Source organism: Ambystoma mexicanum, chromosome 3q (genome assembly GCF_040938575.1).
Source record: "Ambystoma mexicanum isolate Mex_15411 chromosome 3q, UKY_AmexF1_1, whole genome shotgun sequence".
In the NCBI taxonomy this organism is placed as follows: Eukaryota; Metazoa; Chordata; class Amphibia; order Caudata; family Ambystomatidae; genus Ambystoma; species Ambystoma mexicanum.
In genome coordinates, this window is record NC_090926.1 from 1,132,807,717 (window position 1) to 1,132,835,103 (window position 27,387).

Consider the following 27,387-nt stretch of genomic DNA (forward strand, 5'->3'; position numbering starts at 1 on the left):
GGTGGAAAGCTTCTAAGGCCTCCTTGAAGGCCTTGTTTCAAAGACATAAAAAATCAAGCGATTCGAAAGAATCGGATCATCATAGACACTCTAGGAGGTCCCGATCTCGTAGTAGATTGAGGCGCTCTTCATCTTCCTTTTCAAAAAGAGTTAAAAGGAGACATAGATCTCCCTCTTCATCATCCGATACATCTACCGAATTGGTAAGATGCCCGACTAAAAAAACTTTTGTCTTTGTTTCTTGATTTTAAATGTAGAGTCACCCTGGGAAGTTGTGTGCTGTCTATGGGATAATAAATGTAATATGTACCCACAATAGACAGTTCAGACTAGTTACTCTCTTCTTTTTTATATGAGATTCCAGTCCAAGGTGTAAACTCTACTTTTATACACTTTTGCCTTTATCCCCCCAAGGGGTCTTATAGTGACCTAGGACATGCAGGAGTCCAACAACCTTGATGTTCTAACTGTTTTTCAAAAATGATTTCTCTTTGACTTCTTTTTCTGTCCTCGTTTTTGTAAGCGGCACATCAGCGCTTTCTAAGGAAAGTTTCTTCCCACCTATAGGGATATTTCAGGGACATGTAGTGATTTCCCCTCTATCCTGCTGTCGTCCAAAATCAACCCTGCATCTCCTCGGCCACTATTTTGTGTAGAGCCTCTGGTATGTTCTAAATGGGATTCCCATACTGCCTTTTTTAATGACATACAGTTGTGTGATGCCCTCCTTTACGTGTTACAAATTTGGCCTGTTAGGGCTTCACCCTGTCCACTGTACTTCCCTTTGGGTAATTACAGTCACCCAGAAAAGCCAGGAAACGCTCACCAACAAAGTAATTCACTGGATCCGCCACAAGAGGGGATGCACCACAGTCATAATCATCCCAGCGCTACATATGACCATATTCAGGTGACCCTGAAAGAGGAGTGGTTAGTTCAGGGTCAATTGAGTATTGAGACCCGTAGGTGGATTGTCCTCAAAGCCCCTACTTCGGGACTCTAGTATATGCTACCTCTAGGGCCAGACCATCTTTGGGCTGATATCGCTAGAAAGCAGCACCCACGGGGAGTGAGTGAGCTGAGGATGCTGCAGCGTCCTTGGGCAACGGCCATCGGGGGAGCCACTCAGAGAGGGGTGGTTAACTTGGAGGCTGTTGACTGACTGGCCCAAATGGACACACCTTCTAGGCCCCCAGGTATACTCTCTTGGAACATAGCAGGCCTCTCCAAGCCCCTTAATGATAGTGAGTAACTTGACTTTCTACACTTATATGACATCATAGTATTCCAAGAGATGTGGGCCATGGAGGAGCTAGTTATTCAGCGTTACCAAATCTACGAGGTAAACGCTAGTAAAGTCCCAAAAGGGAGACCTTTTGGAGGGTTGGCGCTCGTTCTCAAGGCTGTAATTAATTGGGAAGCTAATCAATTGAACACAGGGTCCGATGATCTGCTATTGGTGGAATTATCCTTACCCAATCGGGAATCGACTTTGTTGTTTAATGTCTACAACAGGCTGAAGGTTACTACCACCAGCAACGCAGTGCTGGCTCTATGTGACACAGTAGACAGACTTGGGATGTCCAGTAATGGACCAACATTTAGTATGGCCCTTGGAGATATTTTTTTTATTCTTTATTTAAGCCTGATCCAAGTGCATATATTTCAGTCATTACTGTTATACATTCTTACATATAATTGGCACTGGCATATGGGTTAACATTTTTAACCTTTTGAAAAATATAAACCATAAAACATTATTCCGTATTTTCTCTCCCTTCCATGCACCCCCACCCCCTCCCAAAACGGATAGGGTTATTCAGTACATCAGTATTATATCAGTGGTGATCGAAGGATTAGGCAACTCTTCTGAAGGGGTATGTATTTCATTGTTAGAGTCGTGCCCTATATTGTTTATTCCCTCCTAAACTCTCCTTCAGCTGTATGCACTGAGGAAGGGTGACCATTCCATTTCTCTCAAGGGCGAGAGGTCATGTAATGCCCCTGTGATATTCTCCATGTCATAGATCTCTCAGGATTTTCGGGCCCACATTCCTTCGGTTGGGAGTTTTTCAGTTTTCCACCCAATGCCAATAGGAGAAAGTGTGGCATGTGTGGCAACGTTCCCAGTGTGCAATCACTTCTTCCAACCCAAATAACATGAGCAACGGGTCGCAATTTCTTTCAATTCCTTCCAGACTTGTTACCCATCCCAAGACCTCCTTCCAGAAGCTCTGTACGTTTGGGCACGTCCACCACATGTGCCAGTAATCTGCTCTTTGGCCACACCCCCTCCAGCACGGTGGGCTCGATCCCTGAAATATTTTGGAAAGGCGGACCGGGTCATCTTGTCACCTGTAGAGGAGTTTTAGCCTGTGTAATTTGTACTGTTAGGAGATGGAACTTCTGTGGGCCTGGGAGCAGAGACGCCTCCAGTGGCTGTCATGGATACGTCTACCCAGGTCCCTCTCCCACCTTTTTTTGAGGGCTTCCCTCGCGTCTGGCCTCTCACTCAGTAGAGCTATATACATTTGGGACATAAGCCCCTGTGAGGACATGGATTTACGCAGTATTCCCTGCAGTGGTGTTAATTTCCTCTGTAGGTTGTCCCCCCACTTTGTTGACATCAGGACCCCCTTTAGTTGCAGGTAGTGAAAAACTGCCAGGGGCACTATGTTGTGTCCTTCTTCCAGTTACCCCAGTGAGATCCAGGCACTGCCCTTCACCATCTGTCCCACCCTTTCCAGGCCCGCCTCAAACCACTTCTGGAAGCGCTGTGGCTCTTGGATGTTATTCCTAATTGGGGATGCCCATAAATGACTCATCAGGGATGGCCATGTTAGGATTTCCTTCATTTCATGTTTGCTCCACCATAACTTTAGGATTGGACCGAGTATTCTGTGGTCTAGGACTTTCGTGGGACTGTTGATTTCAGGGCCCATTCCCATTCCCATAGTGTCACGGGTCTCCACAGGTAGTTTTCCATCTCTACCCATTGTTTGTCCCTCTCCTCTCTCAAGTGTGGGACCAGCGCCTGGAACTGTGCCGCCCTATAATATGTAAACATGTCTTGGGGACTCACTCCCCACTCCTCTTTAGTACATATTAGGGTGAAGTATGCTACTCTCTGCTTCTTCCCTTGCCATATAAATTTGTTAATTTTGCGCCTAAGTTCTGTAAAGTGGTCCCCTGGTATTACTATTGGTAACATCTGGTAGAGACACAGGACCCTGGGGAGCAGTGACATTTTGAGCGTGTTAAAATGACCCAGCCAGGACATGGTCAATCTGGACCATCTGTCCAAGTCTGTAGTTAGGCCCGCCAAAAGTGGGGGGAAGTTCTCTACGTAGAGATCATTGGTGTCCTTCGTAATACGTATTCCCATGTATTTAAGTGCCACCGTCTCAACCGGAATTCCTAGCTCTTGAAGGTCACTCCCCACATCCCCGTCCGGTCTGCAATATGGGAACAGTGTTGATTTCTCTATGTTGACCTTAAGTCCCGCCCATTGTCCATATTTCCTTATTGGCTGTAGGGCCCCTGGTATGGATGCAGTGGGGTTGGCTAGATACAGGAGCATGTCATCTGCGTACATTCCTATTTAATATTGCCACTTTTCGGGATCACTACAATAAGCGCCCTTTCGAATGATGGCTCGATCGATTCCCATATGTCGTTAAACAGTTTGGCTAGGTGGGGGGCCAGACTTCTCGAAAACCTTTTGTAGAATCCCATGGTGTAACCATCCTCTCCTGGGACACCCGCTGCTGGTAATCTATCTATGGCAGCCTGTACCACATCGGATGTGAAGTGGGGTCACTAGGAGCACCCTTTCGTGCGGGCTCTGCCCGGTCTAGGATTACTCCATCCCTGTGTGGTCTCCCTTTCCTTCACTTTCATACAGCCCTTCATAGTATCCCGCAAAATGGTCTGCCACCTCTTTTGGGGTAGTGGACCAGTGACCCCCTACTCCCTGCACACGCTCCACCCATCTGTTTGCTCTCTATTCCTTCAGTTTGGATGCCAATAGGGCATCAGAATTATCCCCCTTTTCATAGAACCTTTGCTTCAGAAATATTTCCTGATTGTGTCCCCCAGTCTCAGTGACTTCAATTCTATCCTCTTCTGTTTGAGCGCCTCCAGTTCCTTCTCTTCATAAATCCCTTCGCCGTGTAATCCGCCTTCCATATCGAGGATTTCCTTGCAGAACCTCTCTTCCTCTAGCTTTCGTTCCCGTTTCTTTCTAGCTCCTTCACTTATCAGAAGCCCCCTCCATGTGGCCTTACCTGCTTCCCAGAGTGTGTTCTCCCTTACCTCTCCATTGTCGTTTACTTGGAAGTATTCCTACAGCGCCCCATGCAGCCGCTGAGCAAAGAGTGGGTCCCGCCAGAGGAAGTCATTGCATCACCAGCCTGAACCCTTTTTATTCATGCCGCTTATGTCGAGGTCCATGGTGACCATGTCGTGTTCTGACCAGCCCACCGGTCGAATACAGCTGCTCCTGGTGAAGTTTGCATGCACTTCCGAGAAGAATGTGTAGCCCTTTTGGTCTGGGTGTGTCACCCTCCACAGGTCTATTAGGCCTCTGACCTCTAAGCATTTTTTAAGGGTATCCACCCACCCTTGCTTGAGCCCTGGTTGTTGGGATCTTGTCTCATGGGTCTCTCCTCTCCCATGCTCAGTCTTGTCTCCTGCAGAAACAAAACATCCAGGAATGCTTTCTCAAATTCTTGCGCTACCAGCAACCTTTTAGTTAGAGAATTAAGCCCTTTAACGTTTAGGGTGCCAACCCGCAGGAGGCATTCTCCTCCCAATTGCCTAGTCATTTCCGTCATCCCAAGATTGGGGAATTTTAGCTCTCCTTTCTCTCCCCTCCTCTTTTGCCCTGCATTGATCTGTTCCCGTCCTCTCACCACCCCTTGATTTTCCTCCTGTCTTCCCCCACAGCCCCATTGTCCCCAACCTGTAAAAAAAAAGAAAACCTGAGCAAAAGAAACTTTGGGTGAGACAATCATGTCACGCCCTAATGAGACACCCTCCTTAAACTGAGGGCCACTAGGTAAAGACTCCTACCCACTGAGAATCGTACAGGCTTTCTACCTGCTTGCCCACCCTTCCCCACAAACCATTCTGTCTGGGCCTCTGAGGCCCTCGTTTAGATTCAAGTGTGTTTGTCGGTGAAGAATTGTACAGTTTTGCATATTTTCTGCCCACTTTGCTTCTTTTGCGCCTTGAGGGCCGGTCGTGGGATGCAGTTTTACTTGAAGTGTGTGGGCTCGATTGACCTGTCAGCACCCTTGTCCCTGTGTCTTCCTTTAGGTGTCCTATGACTAGCATCGCCTCTTCTGGCGTGGTGACTCTGTATTCTTCTCCTCCATTCTCAAAGAGCAGTGTAAAGCTGTATGCCCATCTGTATCAGATCCCTTTGTCCATGAGCCATGCTGTGAGCAGCCGGCATTGCCTTTGTCGCCCCAAGGTAACGCTTGACAGGTCCTGGAACAACTTCACTTTAGATCCTTGGTATTTGACTTCCTGCATCTGTTTTTCTCTCAATAGGATATCCGCGTTTTCTTTGTAGCGGAGGAATTTCACCACATTGGAGCGTGGCCCACCACTGAATGCTCGTCCTCCTCTATGAGCTCTCTCTGTTTGTACTATTTTCCCTCCTTCCGCTTGGTAAAGGAGGTTCACAAGGCCCTGTACTTTCCTCTCAACCTCTTCTTCTCTGAGTTCAATGTTGGTCATTCTCGTATTTAATCTCATCTCCATAAGATCCGTGTGTAACTGGTTATGCTCCAGGTTTTCCACCTTCCCCTCTATCTTCTCCATCTTTCGTAGTTCAGGTATGGATGTTTGGATATCCGTACACAGAGCTCTTATTTCGGACATGATACCTGCAATGTGGCATCCCCCATTGTTACCACGGGTTCCTGGGCCACCATGGTTGAAATGTCTGTTTGTCTTCTAAATTTCTGCAGTGCAGCAAGCCCTCTTATTGCTGTTTCCTGAATGGGCAGCCTGTCGCATTCCGGGGTATCTATGATTGGCCTTTATGGGCCTGTCCCTTTCGCTCCATGGCTGGCTGCTACCATCCTGTCAGCTGTGGTTCCCCAGGGGCCCATCCTTGCTCCCGCCGCAATCTTAATGTGTCCCCACTGCGCGTGTGGAAGGCCCCTTACCCCCTTATTGGACTACAGGGAAGGGGAGGGTGGCACTCTTATTACTCCTCTTCTTTTTGCCTGTGATAGTCCACCTCAGTCCCTCCCATATGCAGATTTGCTCTTTCTCACCATTGCTTCCACTGGAGGTAACCCCAATGTAAATATGGTACCTTAGCGCGCTCTTGCCGGCAACTTGCCGCCCTGTGCGCGGTGTGACTGGTTTTACACCTGCTCTGGGTTCTGGCCGTGGGATTCTCACCTCCTGTGTAATCACTTTGAGACCCTTTATAGCGACCCGCTTAGACCCGACCAACTGACCCCCCCAAAGAGCTCCATGCCCGGTCTCACTGTTGGCTATAGAGCCAATAAACCACCTAAACTTCTCAACTGAAGAAGTGGCTAGGGCGATACGAGTCCAGGAAGGGCGAAAAGCCCCAGACCTGGATAGGGTCCCGGTGGATTTGTATAAGAGTCAAATGGCAGTTTGGGCACCTGTGCTCACTAGAGTATTTAATGCAATCCTGTCCCAGGGCCGGGTCTCGGAGACAAGGACAACGGCAGTAAATATCCCCATATGTCATGATGCCTACCTCCAAGGAGCCGAGTCCGACCCAGCAACCCCAGAGGCAGGCATCATTCCTCCCAGGGAAGTGCCAGCGGGCCCAAGCTGGGGCCCTTTGGACACAGTCCTGGCGCCTTAGGCGCCAGGCTCATGTTGGACCCCTGTCCTGGCGCCTTAGGCGCCAGGCTCATAAAGCTAGACATGTGTTCAAGTGTTTCAATGTGCACTTACCTGATGCAGACCATGCTGCTACATCCAGGCCCTCTTGAGGCCTGAATGGAACTACTTTACCTGTGGGACTACTTTCCACCTGGGTGTGGTCGGGGAAGGATACATACCTGATCGGTGGAAGGATACATACCTGGAACTTCTTCCAAAGCTATTTAAACCACGCCCGATCAGCAACTCTTGCTTCGCGTTGTTCTGCTCCTCGCAGCTGGACGCTCACCATGTCAGCTCCTGCATTTGGACTTCAGCCACGCCTGTCAGCATCCTGGGTCACCTGCAAAGGGAGATAAGAGAGAATTGGAGAGAAAGAAGACCTTACCTGCTAAAGCTGTACCACGGAGACATCACACCGACGATCCTGAAAGGGAAGACATCATTTTTAAAAGCATTTCGCTTCGATGGCTGCAGCGCTGCATTTCACTCACCTTTCCTGGGCACCTCCATCTTCAGCAGCGATCATCCGGATCCTCAGCCACTTCCCAGTGCCTAGAGAGAAAAAGACAAGAACACAAGGTGAGAGAAGGAAGGGAATAGGAAAAGCTCAGTTTCCTTCTAAGGCTTACCAGTTGGGTCATTCCCATTTCATTTCGGGTCCTGCCGCTTCCTGGCATTCCGGTCCCCGGCCCCTATGGGGAAAAAAGACAAAGACATTGAATGAGCGAATGCAAAGACATTACCCGAACGCTCATCCAGAACTTACCTGTCATTTATTGGAACTGCACGTTTCAATTCGGTTCGGCGCCATATCTCCGGCATTCCGAACCCCGGCCCCTAAGGGGAAAAAGACATAAACGTTACCGCTTGCTGCAATAAGACAATGAACATTATTATTAAGCTTGAACTTTTGAACTTGCAACAGAACTCTTACAGCCCCTTACCTGAATAGTCAAGCTTATTTGAACTTCCATCAAACCTCAATCCAGTGAAGTAACTGGGTTTCAACGCGCCCCTGCATCAGAAGCAGGACGGAGAACTCATCCTTCCAGACCCTAAGGTGAGACTTCACGGGGAATCGTGGAAGGGTATCGTGGAGGGTTGGAAGGAAGTGGGAGGCTTGAGCATTATTCCGTCAGTAGGTAATACTCCCTTTTCACGAACAGGGGAATATTCCTACGAGCCAGAGAAGCCAGAGTAGAGGGGCCCTACCTGTCCATCTTCAGAGTCCTGCGCTTCACCATTGAAGAAGCATCAGCACTCGAAGCCAGACCCGCGCCTCCGTGGGAATCAGGTGAGCGTGACACCATATTTAAGAAGGGGTACATGGCAGACACCAGTAATTATCGAACCACGTCGTTGCGGGATGCAACGGGAAAAACCTTTGCAAAGGTAATCCATCTGCACCTAGTGGCGTGGATCGAGAAAACTAACCAGCTAAGCCACCTTCAGAAGGGGTTCCAAGTAGGGAAAGGTACTGTCTATCAAAGCTTTATGTTCCACTTAATAATCCAGAAACATCTAAGGATAATAAAGACCAATTTGTATGGGGTCTTTGTGGACCTAAAGGCATCTTTTGACAGTGTTCCCAGAGAAACCCTCTGGGTGGTCCTGAGTGCCAAAAACATCCCCGAAGAATTACTGTGCCCGATCCAACTTCTGTATGAAAATAACAGGGTATCGGTCAGATGGGATCCGGGGGGCAAAGTAACAGACAAATTTCAGGTGGCTAGAGGCGTTCGCTAGGGATGCATTCTAGCACCCATCTTATTCTGCCTATACATAAACTCAATAATTGTGAGACTCCAGAAGGGAAAATCTGGACTCCCAGAGAATGGAGAGCGAACGTATCCTGGTCCTATTTTTCACGGACGATGCTGTCCTTTTGTCTACTTCCCCGATGGGCTTGCGGCGTGCCCTAAGCACGTTTGAAAGTGAGTGTGCCAAACTAGGTCTTGAAATGAACGCCTCTAAAACTAAGGTGATGATTTTCTTAGTAAAAGCCGCAAGGTAAAAGCCTTTAAATTTGCGTGAAAATTGCAGTATTTTAGAACAGGTGGATTGGTACGACTACCCGCGGATGCGTTTCGCGAATGGGGGATGGTGGGAGAACCAGGTGATCAAGGCCAATAATGTGCTAGCGAAAGCCAGTGGGGCGGTCAAGGCTTATTATGCAAGACACGACAGGGGGTCATTGGGACCGGCTTTGAGTCTCTACTAGATGCAAGCCAAGACAGCGGCTATCTATGGGGCAGAGGTCTGGGGAATGTGGACGCATTCAGGAAAACAATTCCTGAAATCCATCCTGTTGCTCCTGCATGGAATGCAATCTCCTGCCAATTGCTGAGGAACTAGTAATCAGAACAGTTTTTTATTGGTTTAGGATTTGGGGTAGCTGGGAACTTGAGGAATACCGCCAGATCCTGGAATATGTGTTATCCTTGAGGGGTTGGCAGAAGATACATTGGCTGGTGCACGTCAAACATTGACTGGCTCAGCTGGGTCTCTCTGTCATCTGGCAAAGTCCATGCCAGATGGAGCACAATGCTAAAAACAGAGTGAAGGGTGCATTCAAAAGATACAAGGAGCTAAGAGCCAGGACCCTCGCTCTTGCCCTATCCACGGGCCCGGCGTATCTTGCCGTAAAAGAGTACCAGGGGTTTGAAAAGTATTTGAATATTCTCAAACCAGCATTTGCTCGGGCACTGTACATCAGGCTACGCCTGGGATCCCTGCCACTACGTGACATAACTAAAAAGTGGGCGGGGCCAGAAAATCCAGTGTTTCCGCTGTGCGTAAATGGGGTGGAATCAATGGCACACTTTTTATTACTTTGCGATACACTGAAAGATCTTAGAGTTTTGTATTTGATACCGTTGCTCAGATTGCATAGTGTTCAAACCGTTAGCGAAGCTGACCATCTATGTAAGGACTCCACAGATCTGCCCGTGGCTCATTTTGTGCCTATATACATTCATAGTCCATGGTTAAGGAGGATGAAGGTCCTGGCGTGTATCCCGTGAAGGTTTTGAATTGAATTAACCCCTATATGCAAAATTGTAACCCTGAATAAGGGGTCATTGACCTGGTCTTCTGAGATCTCTTGTCGATACACTGTTTACAGTATGTCCTAGTTTTAACAATTTTTTGTAAATGTGTTTATGAATTGAGGGTGGTCTCAAAAATATGTACTGTTGGGGTGGTTTGTGAATTCTTTTTTGTGTGATGTTAACCAATATGGCTTACGCTGAATAAAGGTTATTTTGACTGATTGATTAGGATTGGGACAGACAGCCCTTTATCCCACCCTTTTTGTTTAATAAACATGGCAAATGTTGAGAACCCTACAACTTTGTGCAGTCTCTCATCTTTGAGCCCTCACAGTATGCAAGCTTCGTTCTTACAATGCAGAGCTGAAAGGATGTTCACAATGACCTCTGGTCTGTTATAGGACCTAAACACCATTCTATTTACCTTATCAAAGATGGTGCTTAGGTCCATAAATGCCAGATAAATTGACTTTCTTATGTGAAAAGAATGTGCTACAATCATCTAAAGGTTTAATACATGCTCCATGGGTCCCAAAGAAGGCTGGTAGACAAATTAAATTGGGGTAGGGATTGCTTGTGATACTACCCATTCCTCCACCTTCTTCAAAAGGCACCTCCCAAATCCGACGTTCCAGGATATTGCGACATGAAATGACAAATATTGCGGCACAAACCTTTATATATTGCGGAATTTTTGCGGGACATTTTGTATTAACTTGAGTGTCTAAGATTGCCACATTGTAGGAAAGAGGCAGAGTGCAAGGCTACAAGAGAGCCAAGGTGTCATTATTATGTATCTTTTGTATTAATTTTATAGGAAGAGTCACAGATGTTTCTGGCTTGGCAGAACAATTTTTGTTTGGCTACATTTTTGGTTTAATGTGCATGCATATTTAATAGTATTAACTAAATTAATCATTAGCAGTTGGAATGCTGAAACTATGCACCTTCTATGTTCTCCAATACCCCAAACACCCACACAAACCTCTCGCACCAACACATCTCACCAATTCCCCATCACAACTTGCAATCCTGAACCTCTCACTCCGTCATACAAATACTTACGTGCTATGTCACACTGTCAAGTCACAATTTGCACTCCCCTGCCCCTGTTAAACTCCAAATCATACTCCCAACTCACACCTTACACTCTACATTTCATCCCGCAATATACAGGCCTTCATTCTTTTGTGCTTCTTCTGTATCTTGCATCCTTTCTCCCATTCTATCGCACTCTTCACTCATCCTTTTTCCCAATATGCAGCTCACTGCCTCTTTCCGGCCAACCGCTTTCTGGCTCACTGCTCCCCCTGACCACACGCTCCCTCTACTTTCTGTACCTCCACTCACTCTCAGATTTCTGACCCACCATATCACTGCTTCCTCTGCTCTCTTGTGCACCGCCTTCTCCTCTGTCCCATTTCTCCCCCTCTGCTTTCTTGCCTATCACGTCACATCTCACCCATCTCACCCATCACTCTCCGTCTCTCTCTTTTCCCTCTCATAGTATGACCATTTTTAAAAAAAGTAGATTTTGACCATAATCCTCAAAAAATGGATATGCTATTTTTAGATAGCCCATTTTTGGAAATAAGCAGGTCACCTTATTCTCAAAGGTGACCTGCGCATTTCTACGGGGCTGAGCTGTAGTGCAAATCAAATTGTGTGCTGGCCAGCTGCCTTGAATAGGATTCTGGGTCATTTGACCGAAGTGTAATTATTTGCGGCGGAATTGACCGTAGTCAATTTTGCCGCGAATAGATTTGCTCTTCAGCCAAACAACCCAAAATGTACCTTTCACCACCACCCCACCGCCTCCCCTACTTAACTGCTTGGTCGCTGCCGCTTCACCCTGCAACCCTGCGGTGTCAGGTCCATCCCTCTAACGCAGGTTGGATCTGACGCCGGAGGGACCCTTTTTAGTTTCTTTTTGCTTTCTGTTTTCGGGACCCACCTCCAATTTTGAGGAAGCGGGGTACACCCCTGCAACCCCCAAACCTCAAAAAAACTGAACATGAGGAGCCAACCCCTGCTCCGCATGTTCGGTATTTATAAAAATTGATTGACTGGTACTGGCAAAATAGGTAAAATTGTGCCATTCAATCGATTTTTGGTGGTCAAAATGGGTCGTACCTTGAAAAGAAGCGCTTTCCTGGCAGTGTTCTGCAAGCTCCCAGCTACTTTTACAGTGGCAGACCCTTCAGGGGCCTGCCACTGTAAAATGTGACACAAAAAACGCATTTCTCTCCTGTTTGAGGAACAGAAAAGCAAGCGACAAAGCAGCGGTTCATACTTGAAAAAGAAATGCATGACAGGGTCAAGAAATACCCTCTTATGCAGTGGCACCCCCACCTCCCGTGCGCGTAGGGTTGCCTACAATTTCTGCACATTTAAAAGTGCATTTTGCTTGGAAATTTAGGATGCGCTTTTAAATTGGCAGAAACGCCCCCTGATTTTCTCAAGGAGGTGAAAAAGGCCATCTGAATGCGCGCCCATATAAAATCCACAGGCGATACCTGAATGGGCACATTTGTATAATATGTGCCCATTCAGGTGTCTCTTGTGGTTTGGGCTGATCTTTTTTTGGGCGCAAGTGATGAGATGCATTGTGCATTTCATTTCTTGTGTTAAAAAGATATGAGAATCTGGAACCCAGAGTATTATTTTTTTTATTTTATTTTTTTAATGCTAGTTTTTTTTGCGGCATTTTGCACAAAACGGCCATTTTCGTGGCATTTTGCTGTATCGCAATATCGCTATAAGCTGGAGGGTCTGCCAAATAATGTAAAGGTTGTATTTAAAAGGGAGATATGCTTTGGGCGCATATCTACAACCGTTCTTGAATGTAGGGACAACGGTTGCTCTGTTACAATCTTTTCTGTACTTGCTGCCTCCAGTTCTTCCCAAGCGAGTTTGTCCAATTCAACTTTCTGAATTGCACGCACACTTTTGCATTGAGCTTTGGCCGATATTATCTCCCGGTTGGGTGCATCCTTATTTTTCAATAGGGTTATAAGTGCCCTTTTCACAATTCTACAGCCGTCGTCATACTAGCCCTTAGGGTTCACTTTCTTAGCACAACTCTTAGTCATGGTAAAACATAAATACCTAACACCTGTAATGAATTCCTCAAAGGTTGATATAATTATTCCTGGTTCCTCATCCTCATTCAATAGCGTCTGGAACTGTATAGAATTGTGTTGCAGTATTTGATCTCCTATCAGCATCTTATTTGCAGTTTCCCACTTTAGTTCCTTAGCGGATTGGCCTTTTGAGCTAGCCTTCGACAAGTGTTTTATGATATTTTCACTCTGACCAACCCCTCCCCTTTGAATAATCAAGTTGAATGCATAATGGTCACTGAAAAGACCCATGTGGATTGTGAAATTTACAATTTTATCCCAAAGGTCGACTGTCACCCAAAAACAATAAATAGTCGAAGTACCTCTAGTGCACCTAAAGGTTAGTGATTCAGGAATATCATCTGGCCATCAACCAGTACACATTTTAACCCTCTTTGCAAACTCTTGCATCTGTCATACTGGGACTGGGTATGCCTAGTGCATTTTCCTCATCGTGATCAACTAGGTCCTCTGAGGGACCAATGCCCAGTTTAATATTGAAATCTCCACCACCTAGTATCCTTACATCTTTATGGTGTAAGCTGTTATGAAGTTTTTCAATGTCATGTTTGATCAGAGTGAGTTTGACACATTCGTAGAGGTAGGGCTATTATATATGTTCAGAATATATAACAGTTTACAACATTTGGGAGTTACCTCAAAGAGTTGCATATGGACATCCAGATGTCTGTCTAATTCATTAATCGTGCAGTCCAAGGTCCCCTTAAAAATGGTTGCTATGCCATATGACCCCCCTTTTTTTCTGCTGCTTCACTCCACCCTCACCACTCCCCTTACCATCCTGCACTCTCCCCAAACCCTACCAGCACTCTCTCGCTCTCTCTAATTTCCCCTACCCTTCTCCCTCTCTATCTCTATATTTTTCTCTCTGTCTCTCTCACAGCCACGTTTCTCCCAGCCCCCCTTTCTAACATTATACAACACACTGCTGGTATCACTTTCTCTCACAAATACCTCAACTACAATCTGATCGAATTCTGCCACCTACTCTCCAGCACTCCGCTCTGCCATCCATCCTCTGCATGATCTATCGGTCCACCTTCCCACCTCCTGCCATTACCTCTGCAACCCACACTGAGCCTTTTATTCTGTCTTCCTTTGTACTGTGGTCCTGCTAGTTCAGTCTCCTCTTACCTCTTCTATCGACTGCAGTGCTTCCCTGACTCAAGGAACCAACCTCTGCCTGGTTTCCCCAAGATGCCTGGTGGCATTGGTGAGAGCCTTTAAAAAAACCTCTAGGTTGTACCCACTTATCCAGTACAGTTTTGTTTGCAGTCTCTGATGGTGTGGTAGCTTCCAGGGGTTTACGCTGCTCGTTCTCCCTCTGGCTTTCCTCAGGTGCTAGTTTGGGGAGAGTTTCTTTATCCCCTTGTTTCTCCTGCTGTCTCTCCTCATTCCCAGTTGATTTCCCATTACCTCACCACTCACCTGGGACCTGTCTAGAGATGGCAGGTCAGGAGCTGGGTGTCTCATTTCTGTTTGGCAAGGATATTCCCGGTCCATTCCCTGTCTGTTGTTCATTCCGTTCTCCATTCCATTCTCTGGGTGCCTTCTGTGAGTTGCTGTCCTGAAACATAGGAAGAGAACAGTTTCCAGAAAGAGTACCCGGAGGCATCATGTGTCAGAGTGGTAACATTGATGACATCCATAGCACATGGATGGGTTTCAGTGACTGGTGCCACACACCTCCAACTCCCCATATCTGGGATAGGGCTGGATCTGGCTTTTGTCCTAGTGAGACTCCTACCTCAGGTTTGGAATGGTCCTTCTCTACCTTATCAAGAACATGACCCTTTCACAATATGTGATCCATCCAATTGTCCTGTTCCATCTTGCATCATCCAACAATCTTAAAATCATCTGGAACTGGTGGCATCATATATGACCCAAGATGCTACATTTAAGACATCTGTATGTCTTACCAGTGCTTAAGTGAGTGAGAAATCAGGGAGGGGTGGGCTGTATCGAGGGTATTTGGCCTAAATTGTCCCCAGCATGGTACAATAAAAAAGAAAAGATTTTTTCCCCGCTGTCAGGTTTCTTTTTTTTACTGTTCCATGCCGAGGATTCAAACCTGAACCCTGCTGTGACAAGCAAGTGGCACATTGGACTGTGCGATATCATAGGTGCTCATTTTCTTTTGTTTCAATCAATACATTACTTGACACATAAATCCAGCATTTTACAAATAGCACAGTGCGACGTGACACTGGCTTGGCACAGGCAGGGTTTAGGTTTGAACCCTCAGCATGGGACAATGCAAAAAATGATTTTCTTTTAAATTGTCCGGGCCGGGCAATCGCACCTGAGCCCTGCCAGTGACAAGTCAGTGTCTCATTTTACTGTGCTATTTCATAGGCGCTTCATTCCTTTTGTGGTTATTCAATGCGTTGTGTCAAGCAGTCTATTGAATCAAACAAAGTAATCCAACACCTTACAAATAGCACAGTGCAATGTCACATTGGCTTGTCACTGGCAGTGCTGGGGTTCGAATCTCCAGCAAGGAAAGAAAACAAAAGTGTTTGTTGGGTTAGGGTGAGCCGCGGCAGCACCCTGGCTTGAATGATGTTTTGGGAGCCTGCCGGGGCTCAGGTCAGTCCTGGCCCACTTAAAGCCACGTGTCTTACCCATTCAAACTCTGCCAAATTGTCCTGCCAAACTTTGTAGTTATTATTAGGGTATTTATTGAGCACAGATCTAGCTTCGGAAAGCAAAGGAGCGCTTTACAATCATAGAGGGAAGAACATGGCGATGGAAATGTAGAAACAAGGTTGTGACAAGCTAACTACAGGGGGGAGGGAGGCCGCAATTTGGCAGCCAGAGAGCTACACACAACCAGCAGAGGGAATAGTGGGGAGCAGATCACTCAGTCTCAGATAGGGTGGGGTGGAGTGTGTGTGGAGATATGTGTAAGGGAGAGGCCAAAACTTGAAGAGGAGGGTCTTGAGATCCTTCCTGAACTGTAAAAGCAAGAGGGCTATTCTGATGGTGACATGACAGGGAGGAGGTTCCAGAGCCTTACAGTGTAGACGGAGCAGGCCTGTCTTTTGGGATGTTTATTCCTGCACCAGCAGAGTTCATGTCTGCATATGCCCTTATTTTGGGCTGACTGTAGGCTTTCGGAGATGCTGAGTTTCTCAGTGAGATAGGTTGGGGACTTCAGTGGGACAGCCTTGTAGATGATGCAGCAGGATCTGAAGATGATAAGGGCTTGCAGCAGGAGCCAGTGTAGTTTGATGAGGGTCGGGTGATGTGGTCGAATTTGCAGTCCTTTGAGTCATTCTGCAGCGTAAAAAGGACCCATCTCCGGGTTGCGATGGCCGTCAGTGGAAGTGCTTTGCCACTGTCCAGGAGGGAGATGATCAAGGCTTGGATGGCAAATCTGAAGTTGTTTTCTGTGAAGAAGGGCTTGACTTTCCACAGGAGAGAAAGTTGGTACCAAGTTGTTTGTGTTTTCCTTACTATGTGCTGTTTGGAGGAAAGGTGTCTGCCGATGTCGAACCCAAGGGACTTGGGGCAGGTGGCCTGCTGGGGTGTGAATCCATTGAGGTTCATAACAGAGAGCCTGATCTAGATATCAGGGTGTTTGGTGTTGTTGGTCAGCAGTAGGAGGGGTTGAGCTCCATGTAGGCAATAGACATCCAAGAGCAGATCAATGTAAGGAAGGCCTTGAGCCTGTCTTCAATGGAGGATACCTTGAGGGAGAGCTGCTTGTCATCTGCATATTGACGTATGTGGTTGCTGTATGTAGCGAAAAGAGTTCCATTTGGATCCATGTAAAGATTGAAAATCACAGAGGAGAGGATGGATCTTTGCGGGACACCACAGGCTATTGGTAGAATTGCTAACCTGGAGGAATCCATTTGTATGACCTATTGGTGTGATATTGGATTTCCAAGCATAGCAACATAGTTATATTAGTAAAAAGAGGCATGGGTGGGTTCATGTAGAAGCCCTGCAGATCTCCCAGATAACCTGTTTGGTGGTTGTCTGAAGAAAGCCTCTTGTCTGCTGTTACACTTGTGGAACAGGTCCTAAGTCCCTCAATAGAGACCTAAAGTTCCATCAACTCGAAAGTACATGCTTCCAAACCAAGCATTTGCTGAAATATTGTTGTCTTCCCTTATGTCTGTGTAGTCATGTGATTATATATGATGAATACCTCGCATGCCAACTACTGAAACCCTGCTAAACACTCAACACCATTTCACTTTTGGCAGTGAGGGCTCATGTTGCGTGAGTTCCTACCATGATCCAAAAGGCATAGCGCACCATGTCATTGTTGAGATTGGATTCTCTGCAAAAATCACCTTAGTGCCATCTAAAGATATTACCAGCATTGTTTGTTTACTACCATTAACATTTCTGTTTGTCCCCCTTTTGTGGCCAGCACCAGAAGATCTAGATCTGCGGCTCGTCAATGGAAATGGAAAATGCTCAGGCAGAGTGGAAATCTACCACGCTGGAGCCTGGGGGACAGTGTGCGACAATAACTGGGATGAGGTTGATGCAGCGGTTGTTTGCAGACAGATGCGCTGTGGAAGCCCTTTACTTGCTCACAGAAGAGCCCACTTTGGTCAAGGCTCTAGGAATATCCTCCTGGATAATGTGGCCTGCACAGGAAATGAGTCACAGCTGTGGGACTGCAATAACCGGGGACTCAACATACATAACTGTTTCCATCCTCAAGATGCTGGAGTCACTTGCACAGGTAGTCTTTGATTTGTATGTTTAATTCTCTAATCACGCTCATATCGTCAGCCTTTTGGAGAACACTGACTTGATTTTACACATTTTCGAAAATATGTGAAGCCAAGATCTACTGAAATGATAACCGAAGGCACATCCCAAAAATAGATCTCATTTTTAAGAATCCACTTATGATCTACTGAAAAAGATGTTCTGTGACTTAGGGCTAGTTGAACATTTTGCTGGCTGTAATTCTAATGGCACATAAAGGTTGCAGGTTTCCCCTTCCTGTTACTGTAGTCTTTTGCAACCTAAGAAATATATATAAAGCGGATAGACCTTATTCACTGCACAAAGATCTTCACAAAATGTAACTTTACGAAAAACATGTTATTTAAGCAATAAGCCCCGAGCCGCGGTGGCATTACCGAGTCAGGTAATGCCCCGCGGCCCGTAGTTATAGGCCCGAGCTATTAGTACCCGCGCCCGCAAGACCGGGTCCTAATAGCATTTTTTCCTGTTCCGAAACTAACACAAAAAATACAAATTTCAAAGTAAATGGCCGCAGAGAAAGGGAAAACGGAGTCCCTTTTCCCTTTCCATGGCGGCCATCGGGAGCAGTTGCGCTGGGTACAGAAGTGTTCCCAGAGCGTTCGCTCCCAAAAAAAGGAAAAAAAAGAAGGTAAGCGAGCTTGGGAGGGCTGGAAGGGGATTGTTTGCAGGGGAGGGGGACGTAAGAAAGAAGATACTTACTTGAATCCCCGGCGGGGGAGGATGGCAGCCTCCAGCCATGTGGAGGCTCGGAGCGGGGATTGACCCTTTTTGAGCCTCCTCATTGGCTGAGGGGCTGCCAACCCTCCCACCCCCCGCAGGTAACAAAGGAAAGGAATCCCTTCCGAGGGATTCCGATCAGGTAACAAACAGTGTTTGTTACATTCTGAATGACTCTCACCGGGTAATAACCACACATCTTAGAAACAATGTCATACACAGTTAAAAAAACAATAGTCATCTGTTGAATTATACAAAACCTACTGAACAATGTGCAAGAAATGCAGACAAGTGCCAAAAATTGCAATAAAGTGCTTTTCTTTCAACAAACCATTCAATTTCCTGACTGTCTGCAACTGTTATAATGGGCACTTAGATGCCCACTATAACAGATTGGGCACGGGTAACAACAGCAATGGGATGTTGATTTTATAAACCTAAGTAGAAATAACATCCAGTAACAATAAGTTTACATCGAAATATGTTGATTTATCGGAAGCAAGACATTTTGCGTCCCAGGGCATTATCAAAAATAAACATCAATATGGAATTACACAATGCCTTCCTTTCTTTCTGTCTATGAGAAATTAATGCAAATAAGTACAAAGGTGATTTTGTATATTATTTTTTAGGTCCAAACAACAATCAATAATGGGGGAATAAAAATCTTTTTGGAGACCAAGCTTTGTCCTTAAAGTAATAGAGATTGAAAGTTAAGGTCAGAATCCCTTGATGAGAGTATCTGATTTTTCAGATTCACTGAAATGAACAGAGTGCAACATAAGAAGTATTTAAATAAGAATATGTATGTATGTCCCCAAGTATCAGTGATATTAGGTCATTGGTAACCTAACATGTAGGTGGTACAAATAACAAAACGTTAAAGATCTTCAACATAGAGGTTTCTGAACTTTCATTTTCTTTTCTTTTTTTCATTTTCTTTTCTTTTTTCTTGTTCTTCTATAGAATGGTTGCAAAAGAAAGGGGTAGTTGAAATAATTAATTTCTTATTGAAATTATGCTTCCTGTTGTGATGAATGCCTGTATACCTCTTCTAGAAGAGAAGGTTTTGAGATGGGTAAATCTCTACAAAAAGGGCCGAAACACTTGATGTCGACAAATCTTGTTCATAGACATGCTTAGTGTAAGGGAATTTGTGGTAGCAATAGTCCACAGAGTGAATCTGAACTTATCATTCCATTTTCAAAAATTGGAAGAGGAACTTTAATCTGCCTTTGGAAGTAACGACAGTTGGGACACCTTTCCAAATTTGTTTTGAATTCAATAAATTCCATTGAGAATTATTATCATTGAGTGGGAACCGATCCATAGGCAAATGCAGCATATGGAATGATTTATTGAAAAAAAATACTTTTTTGCGTTTTTTGGCACTTTACTAACCCCCTAAGGCACTGAGCTTGGAATATTTGGCACATAGTTCAGGGGTTTTGTGTACTTCGACAGTTGACTACAGCTTTTTACATGTGTTTGAAATTGTTTTTAAGCTGTGTGATTGCAATAAATAATAACATGTGTTTTATAAAGTTCAATTTAGTGAAAATGTTTGTGCAGTGAATAAGGTCTATCCGTTTTCTAAATATGTTTTAGTTTGTGAAATATTACAGTGAGAAGCAAAGGAAGCCTGCAGCCTTTATGTGTTATAGTCCTTGATGTACCACTGATGTAGCAGGCCCCCGTGAACAAAAAATTGGCCTAACCCTTGTTGTGTAGAGTTGTAATTTTAATATGCAAATAGAGCAGCATTTCAGGGAATCCACCGCAGTGGGCACTCCAAATGTATTTTTACCTTTTGAGTAATTGCTGACTTGGGTGTGGCAATTAGGGGGCCGAAATATTTTGAGCCCTGTGATTGGCTGAAACACCATTTCAGAAATCAAAGCATACACAAATGTCTTCCTCCAAGGTAGCAGACATTTTCATGGGCGCGAGGCACACATCACCAAAAAAGTCAAAATGTTCATGCCATACATTGACAAATTCCGATTTCCACGTTGCAAGTGGAATCGTATAGAAGGTGGATATTTCAACCAATCCACCATTCAGTGCAATAGTATGACAATCTCCGATTCCATCCATTCCTACTTAATACTGTCATCATTGCAACCTGTGTCACTGTAGCTTCCCTTATTATACCCCACTTGCTGCAGCTGATATACTTCTCCGGGCATGAGTCAGATTTATGTAGAGAAAACTTAAAAAATGTATGCCTACATAAACTATGCCTGAAATATGTGTTAAAATATTTGATGCATTGCACATTATTTTTTAAAAAAAGGTTACACATTTGTATTTTCCTAGGAGATTGGCCAAGATTGCCAAGTAATCAATACAACCGAAATTATAATCCACAATTGTATTGATTTTTATAAAAGCAGCATCTTATTTACCTCTTTGTTTTATGCACGTTTTATACAAGGGAAAATATGTAAATCTGCATTGAAATAGTCATCGAGGACATTTGTCAGGAATGCTGTACTTGAGGACAAAAGCAGGAAGCCGAGAAGTCCCTTTGCAGAATGCTTTCCAGCCTCTCAGACTGATAACTGAGCGGATAGTGATCTAGGTGGTGGATTGACACAGCTCAAGTGAGAACATGGACTGTAGACAGTACAGACAACATAGGATGATCTGTAATCTTTGTACATTTCTTATAAAAATATACAAACCAACACTTGAGTAAATAGTATGGACAACGGGGGAGTGAAGGTGATTCAGGAAGAAAAACAATATGCTGGTTTAGGGCAGATTGCCTTTCCAGAGATTGGAGATGGAGATTAGGAGAATAATTGAAAGTAACGATAGTTGTGCTACTTTTGATATCAGGAGTGAGGGCATTAAAGTGGAGTGGGGGAGGGAGTGAATAGGCACTTAACTGGAAATCAGCGCAGTGGAGGTGTGTAAGACAGAGGTTGAGTTTGGCCATGGAGAAAGGAGTATGGGGTCTAGGTTGTAAAATGAATTAAAAGTGAGTAGAGGAACAAAGGAGCAATCTCCTGATATGTCTGTTGTTATTCCACAAAGTGAATGCGTCTTTTTCAGGAAAGTGTGTTCTGAGAAACAGACAGACCTTCTACATTTGCTTTGTTGTTGGAAAGTGATGTTAGTGATTACACGTAAACTGACTTCTGTCTACGAGGGTGAGTAATATAATCATTGTAATCCATCTAGCGGATATATGTATAATTCTGCTTGGAAAAGTCTTAAAACACATCAGCAGCTAAAAGGTGAAATGGTTTCATTTCAGAATACAAAATGTACATGCAGATGTCAGTGTGTACATGAGAAACCCACTAGGGTTCTTTCAGGTTATCTCTCTTCATGAGGTAAGTTAGTACTTGGGAGATGGACTTTTATTATACAGATTACTATTGGCACCTATTCCCCTAGCACTGTCAAGGATGAGAGCTAGGGAAAGCATAGAATTAATGAAGAAAGTCTGCTAAGGCCTTCAACTGTCTAACATATATGGGGTATTATTTCAGCTCACAAGCCCTCATGTTATGATTTCTTAGTATTTCCAATGTTTACTCTTATTTAAGTACATTTAAATAAAGAGCAATATTCTGCCAAAGAAAAATGTTCTGCCATTATAAAAACGAAATTATTCCAAAATCTGTTTTCACAATAATGCAGTTTGTAAATGTGCCGTGTGCTCTCCCCCCCCCCCAAGCTGAAATAAATATCTGCTGGGAATGAATTAACACTTCATTCCCAGATCGTCCAGATCAACTGATTTCTGGAGCTCCCTGCGTCTATGCGTGTCCTTCACCTGTGCTTCTGAGTTTCTGGGCTGCCAAGGCTTCACAAGCCTGCAGCCTTCTCCCCTTCGTTACACTCCCAGCGTTCTTCTCATTGAGGCACTCTGCTGTCACAGAGGAGCAAGGTGACTGTCCTTTGGAACTGTGCACTTTCACCACTATCCGGTAAGATGTTGGATCATGTTTCCTTCTTAGTTTACAAGAATTCTTTGAGGTGGGCTGAACTCCTCCATGGTGACTTTTCTGACTATGGAAGTTGCATATCCATCAACTATCCATTTTATGATTCTTCTGCATTGTATTGCGTCGTAGATTCTCGCTGCATATCTTGATTTTTCTGTACATACTGACCATTGCATTGCCTGCCGAAGTGGTGCTGAAGTGAAGCCGTCTGCAGCAGGCTACTGCCTTGTACTCCTTGTTATAGTGAAGTGTTTGGACTTTATTGCAAGACCTGTGCAAACTGTGAGAACGCTGCGAACACTGTAAGCACAGTGCTACTGTTGCTTTAATTGGAAAGGGGGCGCTGTGTCGAGCGAGCCGTGCTCCACTCCCCTAGCTCCACTCCCCTAGCTAATCATTAAAACCACCCGGCTCCACGAATCGGCCGCAAAGTGGTGCAGAAGTGAAGCAGTCACAGTCCGCAGACAGCAGGAGAGCAGACCTGAGGTCTTGTTGGAGTGTGTGAGGACGCAAGAACACAAACACGATTCTGCTGTGCCTAAGGCAAAAAACTAACTATCACTTAGAGCTTCTGGGCAGCTTCTGAGGATGTGGAGCCTGCGGGGAAGTAGTCCTTTGATCCATGTATTCGAAATTGCTACCAATTTACGCTTCTTGCCTACAGCGAACCACAACATTTATAAACTCTGACTGCTGTGCGAGGACGTAAGCATACAAGCTATACTCTGTGGGGTCTATGGTATAAAACCGACTATGCCTTAGAATCGTTGGCCAATTTCCTGAGGACGTGGAGTCTGTGGGGCATTAGCCCTTTGATCCACGTACTCGAAAGGGAAATCGGCTGCCGGAGCGACCAGCTGCCGGTGAGCCGGAAAAACAAAAATGGATCATCCAACTGAGAGTATCTTCGGGCCCGAGATCAGTGGTATTATGGATAGCCTGCCAGTAGATAAACCAAGGCCTGATGATTCAAACCTGCCTTGTTGGATGTTTTTACCCATGCATCCAAGCCCTACCATAAAACTGTGCGTTACTGGCATTGAAAACATCATGATGGCCAGAACTCTCCAGAGAGTCCACAGGGAAAACATGAAGAATAGGCTGCCACCCATTTTTGCCTATGTTGTGAGCACAGGAGGGCACTGCCTAAAACCACCATTGGGCTACACACACAGTAGCCTGAAACCATTGGGAATGGCAATGCTGATTGCCAAAAGCAACCCAGAACTGTGGGGAATTCATTTTCTTAATGTCAAAAATGGATGCAATACCAGTGCTCAACACTATCAGAAAGCCAGCGTTTTAAAACCACCAGACTTTTGTGTAAAACTGAACAAATGAACCGAAACCAGGCCAAGGAAAGACTTGCTAAGAGGTGGATACAATGTAAAACTATATTCTGAAATGACTTGAAGGAAGTAATTATTAATGGTTATAAAAAAAAAAATAGCTGCATGTAAGTTGGATTTGAATGTAGAAAACTGGGAACTAAAGTGACATTTAGCTGAATTCTGCCTGACAACTACCCCCAACAGGAGAAACCTGCTCAGCCACTCTTCCCAGGCCTGGCTGCATCCTGCTGCCCCCACCGAAAGGAGATGACACCTCTCTGATTGGGTTAGGGGAGGAGCACCTGGGGACTGCAGGAAGTTGAACAAAGCCTTGTCATGGACTCAGGCAAATGTTATATTGGGGGGGCCGTAAAGTGGCTTCCTCTTGGGAGAAACTGGGAGGGGCAGTGCCTCTGCTAGCATGCTGAGCTTGGGGGAAGTGGATAAACCAGTTATTCCACCATGTGATGTGGGAAGCCACACCCCTTTTTGACCAGGGCATAATTTTAAAAAGATAGATAACTCATAGTGCGGACTGGTCAAAATTATATAAATAATATCATTATTCTTGGGATTTTTCCGTGCACATTTTAAAAGGTGTTAGAACTCTGTACCATGTTCTGAGGCTGAACCCCGCTATTGATATTGCAGACACTGTGTTTAAGCTAGACAAATGAAAATTTACTGGAATGTGTGTAGAAGGGGGGTGTACAGTTGTGTCAAATCTGGAAAGGTTTAAAGGTCGTTATCTGGATGAAAAGGGGCAGAATTCTGTCAAAAGTGGACACGACATCGTACAAAGACAGGGATCGGATGGTTTGGTACTCCAGAAAATATGTTAACTGGACCTATAATATTAGAAAAATGGTACATGGATAAATATGTGTTTGGATCAGAAATAGATTTGTGTGCAATTTGACAAGGGGAGGTTCCTCTGACCATAAAACCTACGGCATCACTCTGACACTCCATTTCTTTCTCCCAATCAAGGGAGAGAGGAAAGCTGGGCCAATGACAAGTAGAGAGGGGCAGGCTCAGTTATGCCACGCACACACCCACTTTCTAAACACATACAAGCAGACAGTGCAGGACAGGTAGGAACATTCACTTTCCACTTTCTTGCGGGACGCTTTGCCGGGAGACTCCAGACTTCAAATCCATCAACCTCCAGAGACCAGAGATCCAGAGAGCCCAGAGATCCAGAGAGACCAGAGATCCAGAGAGACCAGAACTGTGCAGGGTTGTGAGCAGAACGGTGCTTGACAGACCCAGAGAGCAGAGCTGACCCAGATAGCCGGGACTTCAGAACCACCCGCCGGAAGTCCCGCACAATCTGACCAACCTTGACGGCTTATTTCAAAAATATAGTGTGAGTACTCACTGTGCCAAAACCAATCTCTTAGTTTAAAATAATGTAATCCAAACTATTTTAGCCTATTAGAACTGCCTCCTAGAATCGTGTCATTCGAAGGGATTGTGTCCTCCGACGTATTCCTCATCTTAGATATATATCCTTCCAGCTCTGCTGGCCTCGGAAAAAAATTTTCTCCAGAGGGCGCTGCGCGTCGACGTCCCTCGAGTCGATGACCCTCGACAGCCGCCGTATCGACGCTCGACGTCATCCTGCCTATAAAGGCCGCGCGCAGCGTCCGTTGCTCAGTTCCGTTTTTCCGCGCTACTCGGTGTCTCGGAATACCGTTGCTCAGTTCTTAGTAATATTTACTTCAAGTTATTCGAATCGTACTCGATGGCTTCCTCGTCGGAACCGACAACCCCTCGATCCGGCTTCAATAAATGTCGAGATTGTGGGAAAAAGATGTCGTTGACCGATCCTCACAGAAATTGTCTCCTCGTCACCATTCACGCTCCAGATCTCGGAGTGGGTCTCATCACTCCTCGAGATCGAAACACTCGAAGAGGAAACGTCGAAGATCCCCTTCTCCGTCTTCCTCTTCCTCTGTTTCGCCAAAAAGAATCCCTTGCCCCACGAAACTTAGTTCCCGGGCTGAATAGGAGGAATTCAGAAAAAACATGATGAGCGTCTTCGAGAAAGCGGCCTCGACCCCCTCGAAGACTGCCGAGAGCGATGCTCTGGTCGAAAGACCCAAAGGTCAAAAACGCCGCGAGTCGCAGTACCCGGCGAAAGAAACCTCTCGAGCGCATCTCGAACCCTCGAGTAGGACTATGACCTCCAAACCTTCCTCGAAGGTTCCGTCGACGCCGTCGACGAAGGTTCCGTCGACGTCGAGGTCTTCGACGCCGTTGTCGAAGGGACCTTCGACACACAGGTCTGTCGACTCGACGCCGGCCTCGACACCGGCGTCGACGCCGAGAAAAGTCACGATGACCACACATCCAGTGACGATTCCCAGGCCCTCGACGTCGATGGCGTCGATGGCGTCGATATTGTCGAGTAAAATTCCAATTCTGTCGAGGTCCTCGAGGCCTCCACCTCTGTTTTCGACGCCACGCTCGAAGCCTTCGACGTCGGCGTCGACGACATCGACGTTTTCGAGGCCAATAATGACAAGTTCAGCACCCTCTGCCTTGGAAATGGGATTTACTCCCTTTATTAATTCAGAACAATTGAGAACTATATCCTCAATTTTAGAAGAGGGTGATTTGTCAGAACAAGATGAGTTACAGGGACCTGTAACCCCAGTTAGAGAGGAATTTTCCTCTGAAGAGCGCAGATTAAAGGATCTTCATGATTCTTTACATGAGGCAAGTGGTTTAGACACTTCCCCTGAGGTGGATTTTGCTAAACCAGACCCGGGGGAGCATGCTGAAACCCCCTACAGAGCCTTAATGGCCAGAATTACAGAGTTCATGGGGTGGTCTACACCTTCACAATCTTTCCAGCAAGATGACCTCACGGATATTCTTGACAAAGGCCCACAAGAGGATCCAGTGGTGCCCTTTCATAAAGCTCTTCAGAGAAAGATCATGACAAACTGGGAAACCCCAGATGTAATACCAGCAGTAAATAAAAAACTGTCTGCAAAGTACAGGGTATCTTCCACAGACCCAGAGTTCTTGTCTAAACATCCATCCCCAGAAAGTCTGGTGGTACAAGCAGCATCCTCTACCGACGTCAAGACGGCTTATCCTACTGTCCCACAGGACAGGGACGATAAAAAATATGATGCTATGGCTAAGAAAGTCTTTTCAGCATGTAGCATGGCGTTAAAGTCTGTTAATGCTACTTGCACCCTTGCTAGGTTCAGCCATACACTTTGGGAGTGTGCTTCTACAGCGGCTGACTGCATCCCGGAGGGAGAAGAAAGGGATGCGTTCCTGAATATTATACAGGACGGTAAAGACGCTATGTGCGAATCCCTCCAGACGGGCATTGATTCGGCTGACAGTATCAGCAGAGCAATGGCGGCAAGTACATCAACCAGGCGGTTCGCTTGGTTGAGAAAGTCGGGTTTTGCCCCAGATGTGCAAGCCAGGCTCTTGAACATGCCATTTGATGGCTCTTCTTTGTTCGGGAAAAAGGCGGATGACAGTTTAGAGAAACTGCAAACTTCAAAAGCAGCAGCAAAATCCCTAG

The 27,387-nt window shown here is 45.6% G+C and overlaps 1 protein-coding gene across 1 annotated transcript in view; it reads left to right on the plus strand.

The window, feature by feature from the left end:
- Positions 1-27,387, plus strand: part of LOC138447678 (adhesion G protein-coupled receptor E3-like) — a 1,605,711-nt gene that overhangs the window by 311,733 nt on the left and 1,266,591 nt on the right. Inside the window, exon 5 of the mRNA XM_069603942.1 lies at positions 17,469-17,789. Coding sequence (XP_069460043.1) covers positions 17,469-17,789 — 321 coding nt within the window. The remainder of the gene's footprint in view (positions 1-17,468; positions 17,790-27,387) is intronic.